Source organism: Piliocolobus tephrosceles, chromosome 10, assembly GCF_002776525.5.
Source record: "Piliocolobus tephrosceles isolate RC106 chromosome 10, ASM277652v3, whole genome shotgun sequence".
Taxonomy (NCBI): domain Eukaryota; kingdom Metazoa; phylum Chordata; class Mammalia; order Primates; family Cercopithecidae; genus Piliocolobus; species Piliocolobus tephrosceles.
Genome location: NC_045443.1, coordinates 93,348,653 through 93,359,222, shown reverse-complemented (window position 1 = coordinate 93,359,222; position 10,570 = coordinate 93,348,653). Strand labels below are relative to the sequence as shown.

General features: G+C 41.4%; 1 protein-coding gene across 1 annotated transcript in view; it reads left to right on the top strand.

Moving 5' to 3' along the window:
• The window catches only part of CCDC38 (coiled-coil domain containing 38), a 65,330-nt gene that overhangs the window by 38,987 nt on the left and 15,773 nt on the right, over positions 1 to 10,570 (top strand). The window contains exons 9-10 of the mRNA XM_023230647.2: positions 2,331 to 2,429; positions 4,757 to 4,805. Coding sequence (XP_023086415.2) covers positions 2,331 to 2,429; positions 4,757 to 4,805 — 148 coding nt within the window. The remainder of the gene's footprint in view (positions 1 to 2,330; positions 2,430 to 4,756; positions 4,806 to 10,570) is intronic.

The window sequence follows — 10,570 nt, the reverse complement described above, 5'->3', positions numbered from 1 at the left end:
AAGAAAGAAAGAAAGAAAGAAAGAAAGAAAGAAAGAAAGAAAGAAAGAAAGAAAGAAAGGGAAATGAAATTAGAAAACAACCTGTCTCAAAAAACAAGGAAAGAAGGAAGGAAGGAAGGAAGGAAGGGCTGGAAAGAAAGGACAGGAAGGGAGGAAGGAAGGAAGAAAGAAAGAAAGAAAAAAGAAAGTAAAGAAAGAAAGAGGAAGAAAGAAAGGAAAAGAAAAAAAAGAAGAAAGAAGAAAGAAAGGGGGAGGGAGGGAGGAAGGGAGGAAGGAAGGAAGGAAGGAAGGAAGGAAGGAAGGAAAATATACAAGGAAATTAAATCTAAGAAAACAACAATAACCTTAATGTGTGTGACCTGGAGGTTTGAGAAATAGAAAACTATGTAACTATGTCATGTTTTCAGATAGAAAGATTGATATGTAAAGTTGCCAAATTGTCTAAAACTAATGTATAATTTTATGGAATTTTAAGTAAAATGTTACCAAAAATGTGACAGGGAATTGGGTCTTGGGTAGGGAGAGCTTTGCACAATGATCCAAAGGTTCATCCAGAAAGATAAGCAAATGCTTTTGAATTAGGAAGGTAATGGGAGGAAGATTACAAATCCTTTAAAACTGTGTATAATATATTATCATGGAATCTCAGGAATTGAAACAGTCATGTACTGGCATTAGGTCAGCTCAACGGATCAGAGAAGGGCCCCATTACGTATTTATAAGAATTTAAGCCAGGTGCAGTGGCTCACACCTGTAATCCCAGCATTTTGGGAGGCTAAGGAAGGAGGATTGCTTGAGCCAGGAGTTTGAGACCAGCTTGGGCAACCTAGTGAGACCTTGTCTCTACAAAAAACTTAAAAATTAGCTGAACATGGTGGCACACAATTGTAGTTCTTCCACTAGGGAGGTTGAGGTGGGTGGATTGCTTGAGCCCAGGAGGAGGATGTTGCAGTGAGCCATGATGATGCCTCTGCACTCCAGCCTGGGCAAAAGATAGAGACCCTGACTCAAAAAAAAAAAAATAAATAATAATAATAATAATAAGTGAAAGTGGGGTCACAAATCAAGGGGATGATTTGCACTTTCAACTAACAGGACCAGACTTATTCTCTTGCCTGAAAAACTGGATAAATACATGAAACAGGAATTTTCAGACATTGGACATCAAACAGCAAAGTAGACTGATCCCTTGGAGAGAGGAAACCAGGGAGGTGAGCCCCAGGATTGCCTCAGCTTACTACCTGGAGAGAGTTCCAGGATGCAGTACAGGGATGGGAGCCAGGGGCAGCCCAGCTGAGAACTGACGCCACTACTCCAGGATAGGAACATTCACACCCCAGAAATTGGCGAACTACAAATCAGGGGGCATTTGCTTTCTAGAGAGTTGGTTGTTAAACATTTACCAACACACCACTAATGGTTTCCCTGCTTGGTTCCCTGCATCTCTCACTGTGCCGAGTGTGATTAAATTAGGTCATATGTGTAAAGTGTTCAGCAGGTGATAACATTTGGTTAAAGCTAAATGGTGTTGTGCAAGAGAGAAAACAAGTGGGTAAAAAAAACCCAAGAAGTATTTGCATTTAGCAATTTAAGATTTAGTCCTCCTTGGGCCAGGTGCGGTGGCTCACTCCTGTAATTCCAACAATTTGGGAGGCCAAGGCAGGCGGAGTACTTGAGCCCTGGAGTTGCAGACCAGCCTGGGCAACATGGTGAAACCCCATCTCTAAAAAAAAAAAACAAAAATTAGCCAGGCATACTGGTGTATACCTGTAGTCCCAGCTACTCAGGAGGCTGAGGTGGGAGGATGGATTGATCCCAGGAGGTCAAGGCTGCAGTGAGCTGTGATGGTGCCACTGAACTCCAGCCTGGGTAAAAGAACAAGACCCTGTCTCAAAAAAAAAAAAAAAAAAAAAAAAGATTCAGTTCTTCTGGGTTCATCATCTAAATAGAGAATGTTCAGAAACTAGTTAAGTCTGTCAGTCCAGAGGCTTGAATAGCTAACATTTGGGATTTTAGGAGTTACGACAGACGGATGTTGAAAATGGAGATGTCCTAGCGCCCTACTGGTCAGTTCTCACACCTTCTCCTATCCCAGAGACCAGCCCTTACTATCTGCATACTATGTTTGTATATTACCATCTACATATTACGTTTGCATATTACCATCTGCATATTACGTTTGCTGGTTGATGATGTCTCCAACTTATATTTCTGTCCCTGGAAGTTTTGACAATAACTCTATCTTCAGCCTGAGACAAAGCTCTCTTTCTCAGCAGTGTTTTATCCCCCCATCTTTCTTTTTCTCTCTCCTTTTCATTTTCCATTTCTAGAATTATCATTACATTCGAGTAAAAAGGAAGGCATTCTTGAGGAGTCCGGGGGGACAGCCATCCTTTCAGAAGATGCCTCTCAGGGAAGAGACAGCCAAGGTAAAAGTAGATTTGGGACTCATGAAAGTAAAACCTGAGAATGTCCATTTCAAAGTGGAGACAGGACTACAAGCCAGCCTGGAAAATGGAGGGCTGTGTCCACCCCACTCTCAGTCCTAGCAGCCAGGGGCTCTGGTTCTCTCTCTTATGTTATCACAAAATGCCGAGAGGTGCACGAGTGGATAGAATAGGCAGAGAATCAGAGGAAGAGGGTTCCTGAAACATCCCCTGGCTAACCAGCACCTGTCCTGAAGTCCTTCCAAGCTGAGGCGCCTCATTTCTCTGGCACAGGCCTGCCTTCTGCTGTTGACAGGCCCACTCCCAGGGCCCAGAAAACCAGGCCATTTGCAAACAGGTGACTGCCTTTGGCCAGTGATTCAGAGAATTAACCCTTGGAAAAAGGATTAATTTAGAGCAGAGGTAGCTCTAACCTACCCACCATCAACTTCAAGAAGTTTCACTATCACCATCCCTCCCTGGTGGAATGACCCTCCTTCTCCCGCTCTGCATCACCAATTCAGACCAGAGATTTGGCCCCACTGGGCTACGCTATCTGGCCCCAGTGTTTTGGTGTTGTTTGTCTTGGTGGCCAATGTTTAAAAATCAGCGCATGTAGGCCAGGCATGGTGGCTCACACCTTTAATCCCGGCACTTTGAGAGGCTGAGGCAGTGGATCACTTGAGCCCAGGAGTTCAAGACCAGCCTGGGCAGCATGGCAAAACCCCATATCTGCCAAAAATACAAAAATTCCCTGGGTGTGGTGGTGCACGCCTATAGTCCCAGCTGCTTGGGAGGCTGAGGTGGGAGGATCACTTGAGTGCAGCAAGTCGAGGCCACGGTGAGCAGTGATGGTGCCACTGCACTCCAGCCTGGGTGACAGAGTGAGACCCTGTCTCAAAAAAAATAATAATAAATAAATAAAGTAAAAATAAGCATATCTCATGAAAAAAAATCTGTATTTCTATCTTCTCTTGAAAACCACAAGATTTGATGTCTGGGATCAAGTTGGGAACTTTCCCGTGGGAAGGGTCTGATCTCACCAGTTGCTTTGTCTTTATTGGGTCCACTCCACTCCTTTACCTGCCCTGCCCTGTATCCATCTGAGTTTGCAGCCCCTAATACAGGCTGACTCTTGGGGACTTCTTTTCTCCTGTATCCTACTATCAACCTGAATGTATTTAGTGGTGGGATAAAGGTCAGGAATACAAGTTGCCTGCCCAGAAATGACCCTGGTATGAGCCCGAAGCATTGTGCATCTGGCCAGCTGATTGAAAAGTAAATTCTTTTGGGCTGTGAGGCCACTTTGGCTCACTTTAAGACATATTATTTTGCCTGTTGGAGGATCTGGAGTAGGGTGTGGGGGCAGGGGTGGGGTAGAGGGAGTGGGAGGTGGTGTCAATGTTCTCTTCTCTTTGAAATTTTGAATATAGAAGTTTCTCAGTTTAAATAACACCTCTTAACAATACTTTTTAGTAGTATATGTTAGGGTACCAGCTTAAAAGCTGAGATAGGCCCGGCGCAGGGGCTCTTGCCTGTGGTCCCAGCACTTTGGGATGCTGAGGTGGGTGGATCTCCTGAGGTCAGGAGTTCGAGATCAGCCTGGCCACCATGGTGAAACCCCATCTCTACTAAAAATACAATAATTTGCTGGGCATTGTGGCGGGCACCTCTAATCCCAGCTACTTGGGAGGCTAAGGCAGGAGAATCGCTTGAACCTGGGAGACAGAGGTTGCAATGAGCCGAGATCGCACCATTGCACTTCAGCCTGGGCAGCAAGAGCAAAACTCCATCTCAAAAGAAAAAAAAAAAAAGCTGAAACAATAATTTAAGATGGTGATGGGACCCATCTGGTTGGTTCTTCTTCATCCATTTTTTTCCCCTTCTTTCTTTTACTCACCATGTATTTATTGGAGACGTAAATATTTCAGGTGCTCTTCAAGACCCCACGTACACAAACACAAATAGTACATAGTTCTGCACTCCTGAACTACACACTATAATGGGGCGAGTGATATATAGTTATAGACAGTGAGGGCTTTGGAGGGAAAAGCCAAAAATGTGATCTCTCCCTGAGGCATTTAGAAGAGTGTGTGCCTTTCATTTTATTCTTATGCGTGCAACTCAGTTTCAATAGAATAAAAGACCTCCAATTTCTATGCAATTATTCCAATAATAAAATAATATTTTTTAAAAAAGAAGTAATGGGCATATCTGTGCAGAAAAATGAATGCCTTGCCCCAAGCGCATGGGCTTATTTCTAATTCCATGTTATTTCTCTTCACTCCACCATCACCAACGGCACGGACTCACCTGGACATTTTGAACAGGAAAGCCGAGCAGAAGCCTGACTCGCACCTCAGAGAAAATGAAATCAAAGTACAGTATATACTTGACTAACTCCCTTGGAAACTGGGAATGGTTTTCAGCAAATAACTTTTAGCCTTTTCTCAACATCTATGTCATGTATCCATAACTGTTGCAAGAGATACTGGAGGCAGTGGTGCCATTTCTGTGCACTCCTGAGATCTCACAGGCCCCTCTCCATTCTTTGTTAAGTATCTACAGCTATTATTTGCAGAAACTATCTGCCCCCTTGCATCTTGGGTCTTTGCTTCTCAGAATCCACTGCCCTATTTTTTATTAAGCTATTCTGCTAGCCTGTGTGTTTGCAGTTTCACCATGTGATTCAAAATTGCCACAATTAGGATCATAAAGTATTTTGTTGTTGTTGTTTTCCCCCCTCACTTAATTGTTCGCTCATTTGTACTCATTATTTCAGAAGTCACTCGTTTTCAACCCTTTCTACCCCAAGACAGCTTCTTTAAGAAAATATGTTGATGCCTGGGTTGAGTACACCAGCCCAGAGGAAGGGATCTGGGCCAGCATCACAATATCATGACAATCTCTGAAGAAAACAGAAACATTTTGCTGTGAATTCTAGGCACCCTCTGAATTCTGGACATCCGCTTCTGTGGCACTTGGCAATCACTATTGTTTGTGATTAAATGTTCATTTTGAGATCGTTTTAGATTCACACGGAATTGTAAGAAATAGTACAGAGAGACTCCATATACCCTTTACCCAGTTTCCTCCAATGGTATCATCTTGCAAAACTGTAGCACAATACCATAACCAGGATATTGCCATGGATGCCATCAAATACAGAACATCAACGCAGGGTTCTTCATGTTGCCCTTTTATAGTCACATCCACTTCCCTCTCCCACCTCCCCTTATCCCCTGGCAACCACCAATGTGTTCTTCATTTCTATGATGGTGTTATTCCAAGAATGTTCTATAAATGGAAATCTACGGTATGTAATCTTTTGGGATTGGGTTATTTTACTAAGCATAATTCTCTGGAGATTCACTTAAGTTGTTTGGTCTATCAGTAGTTGGTTCCTTTTTATTGTTGAGTGGTATACTATGGCATGGACGTGCTGCAGTTTAACTATTTGCCCATTGGAGACCATCTGGATTATTTTGAGTTTGAGGATATAATGAATAAAGTTGCTAGAAATATCTTTGTTCAACCTTTTGTGTGAACATAATTTTCACTTCTCTGGAATAATTAGAAGGTAATGCCTGGTTGGGTGGTAGATGCGTGTTCAGCATTTTTTGTTTTTGTTTCTGTTTCCTTTTCGAGATGAAGTCTTGCTCTGTAGACCAGGCTGGAGTGCAATGGCACAATCTCCGCTCACTGCAACCTCCACCTCCCAGGTTCAAGCAATTCTCCTGTCTTGGCTTCCTGACTGGGATTACAGGCGCCTGCCACCATGCCCAGCTAATTTTTGTTATCTTTAGTAGAGGCGGGGTTTCACCATGTTGGTCAGGCCAGTCTCGAACTTCTGACCTCAGGTGATCCCCCCTCTTGGCCTCCAAAGTGCTGGGATTACAGGGGTGAGCCACCACACCCGGCCACATGTTCAGTTTTTAAAGAAATTGATGAATTGTTTCTCAGAGTGATTATATCACTTGACATTCCCACCAGCATTGTTTGTGGGGTCCGGTTTCCTCATATCCTCAACAGCATTTGGTGTTTGCACTGTCTTTTAACTATTCTGTTAGGTATTAATTTGATTTTCCTAGTAGCTAATGGTGTTGTGCAACTTGTCATGTGCTTGTTTGCATCTTTATATCCTCTGATGAAATACCTATTCATATCTTTTGCTCATTTTCTAACTGAATTGCCTTTTTAAAAAAATTGTTGGATTTTGAAAATTCTGTATATAATTAGATATTAGTCCTTTGGGGATATGTGGTTTGCAAAGAATTTCTCTGAGTGTGTAGATTGTCTTTTTATCCTCTTAATAGGGTCTTTTGTAGAGTGAAAGTTTCAGTTTTGATGAATTTCGAGTTATGAATTTTTTCTTTTATAGTTCATGCTTTTGGTGTCAATTCTAAAACATTTTCCCTAGCCTTAGACTCAAAGATTTTTTTCCATATTTTTTCTTAAGTGTTTTATAGTTTTACATGTAAGTTTGTGATCCATTTTCCATTTTGAGTTAATTTTTGTATAAGGTGTGAGGTTTAGATTGTGGTGATGGTGTTTTTTTGCCTGTGTATCTCAATTGCTCCTGCACCATTTGTTGAAAGGGCTTCTTTCATTGAATTGCTTTTGCACTTTTGTCAAAAATCATGTAGGCATATTTATTGGGGCCTATTTCTGGATTCTCTATTCTGTTCCATTGATCTATGTGACTGTCCTGCCACATGATCTTGACTACTGTAGCTATTACTTTTTTATTTTTATTATTTAGTATAGGCAAGGTTTATTATGTGTGACCTTGATTTCACATACAAAGTTAGAATGGCAATTACACTTAAAATTAACTCATTAAAAGGTGTAAATATCACAGTATAGATATGTTATCCAAAACCCAAAGGTAGTGAAACTGGTAACATACTGCTACTTATCTTTGGACAGACACAACCATAGTATTAATGGAACTGGTTCCCAGACAAGTATGTACCACTTGCTCCCATGCCTTAGGGAGCAGAGGATGTTATAACACAGGCAGTATTGATGCAATGACTCGTGAATAGTTGCTCCTAATTAACACTGCTAAAATTAGGTTCACATGTTCCACTTTGTGTGGGAGCTGATGACTCTTGTTCTTCTGTGTTTTGAGTGATATCTTTCAAGGTGTTGACATCAAATCCACTCATTCCAAAATGCATCGCAGATGGGAATTTAAGCCTCTTTACAAAGCAAACCACTAGAAATTATAGGTAGTATGCAGCACTGATCTGTAACTGATCTCTGATAATATAGCAACATCATTTCTTTGGAACATAATTTTCTTAATCCCACAAGAAGTGACAGGATAAGAAAACTTACAGTTAAATGGCAACAGTCTTGTTACAGGACAGTTATCTCCCAGGTGTATGTCGCTAGTTTTAATTTCTGTGTTGTTATCAAAGGGCCTTATTTTCATTCTGACTAACAACCAATCATCAGAACATGTTGAAACTATTGCAAGTCAGACAGTGACCTAGGCCATCAATAGTCAACTCAGTCATTGCTGCAGTCCAGTATCTTCTTTATCCGCTGAAGATCTGTGTCTTATGTCTGGGTTGAGTCCAGAAGAATTCCAAAACAATAGAGAAAACGGGAAGGACCTGCCTAAGAGCACAGAGGTCTTCATTGCTCCAGATTCTAAGACACAACACAGGGAACAGGAAATGGCCTGTAGCTATTAGTCTTAAGGTCAGGGAGACTTCTTATGTAATTCCTCTTTTTCAAAACTGTGTTGGCTATTCTTTTTATATAAATTTTAAAATAATCTTATCTACATCTACAAAAAATCTTTCTGGAATTATGATGGGAATTGTGTTAAATCTTTTTATGGGTGGAATTATGTCTCCCACAAAGATATGTTGAAATCCTAACCCATGGTACTATGTACATGACCTTATCTGGAAAAAACATATTTTTTATTACACCTTTGCAGATGTAATCAAGGTAAGATGAAGTCATTAGGGTAGACCCTTAATTCAGTATGACTGGTGTCCTTACAAGAAAAGAGACACAGAGACACAGGGAGAATGCCATGTGATGACAGAGATTAAAGTGATGTGGCTGCAAGCCAAGGCCTGCTGGCAACAGGAGCAGCTAAGAGAAAGGCATTAATAGATTCTTCCCTAGAGCCCTCAGAGAGAACATGGCCTGTTGATACCTTGATTTTTGACTTCTAGCCTCCAGAACCGTGAGAGAATAAATTACTGTTGTTTTAAGCTGTTGTTTGTTACATCAGTCCTAGGAAACTAACACAACCCTCTATATCAATTTGGGGGGAACTGATTTCTTTACTATGCTACATTTTCCAATCCATAAACACAGTCTGCCCCTCCATTTGTTTAGATCTTCTTTGATTTCTTCAGCCTTCTGTAGTTCCCAGCTTACAAATCCTATACATGTTTTGTTAGATTTATAGCAAAATATTTTTGTCTTTGCTTTTTGAACAAGTGTAAATGGTATTGTACTTTTTATTCTGGTGTCTAAGAAGTCATTGCTAATATAGAGAAATACAATTGATTGTATACCCTGACCATACTGAACTCACTTATTAGTTCAAGAGTTTTGTTTTGTTTTTAAAGATTCCTTTGGATTTTCTACATAGACCATTATGTCATTTGCACATAAGGACAGCTTTATTTCTTCCTTTCTGATCTTTATGCCTTTTATCTCTTTTTCTTGCCTTATTGCAATGGGTAGAACTTTCGGTGTTGAATAAGAATAAATGGAGCAGTTATCTTTGTCTTGTTCCCAGTCTTGAAAGGATTCAGTTTTTCACCATTAAGTATAATGTTAGCTGGAGGATTTTTGTAGATGTAGATACTCTATCAAGTTAAGAAAGTCCCTCTCTGTTCTGGTTTTCCTGAGAGTTCTTATCAAAATGAGTGTTGAATCCTGCCAAACGCCTTTTCTGCATCTAGATGCACACAGTAACATGCAGACACCACATTCGCTCCCTCAGAAAGCTCACCACTCTCCTAGTCTCATCCATTCATTCAACAAATATTTATTAAGTGCCCTAACAATAAATAAAAGACCATCTCTGCCCTCAAGGGGCTTACCATTTAGGGAGGAAGACAGACAAGTTGATTGCAATACAATGTGATAATGTTATTAGAAGGATAAACCCAGAGTGCCACAGGCATGCAAACGTAGGACTCTTAACCCAGAGGAGAGGTGAGGGCATGGTAGGGCAAGGGCAGGATTGGTGAATGTACTTCAGAACAGGTTGCCTCTAAGCTGAGTCTATAAGAGGAGGAGGAGTTAGTGAGGACAAGCTCTGGAAGAGGGAGTGCTTTCTGGTACAGAGATGACAGAGCTTGGTTCTGTCAGAATGACTGGTTTATCATTCTGGGTAAACCGGGGAGAGGCTGAAGGAGTATATGGACACTGCGCCATAAGCAGAGAAGTGGTGATACTCTCTATCTAAGCAGTCTGTGCTTTGTTCCAAGGACCCTGGGGAGACACTGAATGTTTTAAGCAAGAGTATGACAGAGACCCAATCCTATTTGCACTTTAGAAAGATGGATGTGGCAGTATTTTAGAGAATGAAATGGTGGAGGACAAAACTAGAGATACAGTGGCCAGTTAGAAGCCTATTGTCGCAATTCAGGTGAAAGAGATTGGACTGCCTAAACCAGATAACGGCATCGGGAACAAAGAAGGAAAGGCCGTGAGAGACATTAGGGAAGTGGCATTGACAAGACTTTGAAGGGCTTATGTAAAGATTGAGGGAAGTGTCAGGAAAAGAGAGTGGTTACAGATAACTCCCAGATTTCTAGCATGGTCTTGCCATCCAATAATATTGGGAATCCAGTAAGAGGAGTAGGCCTGGCTGAGGAAAAAGAGAAGGAGTGTGATTTTGGATGTTTGTTTTAGCTCCCTATGGGACAGCCATGTGGGTACTGACGTCCAGTTGAAGGTTGAACATTGAAATCTAGAGCTCAAGAAAGAGATAGAGATGTGGGAGTCATTGGTGTATTAGCAGTGGTTGAATCCATGAGAGGGATGAGGTCTCCCCAAAAGAATGGGTAGAAGGAGAAGGGAAGAAGACTGAGGAGGAGCCCAAAAGACCACAAAAGTATCAGAGAGGTGGGAAGAGAGTGACTAGAAAGTGATGCTGC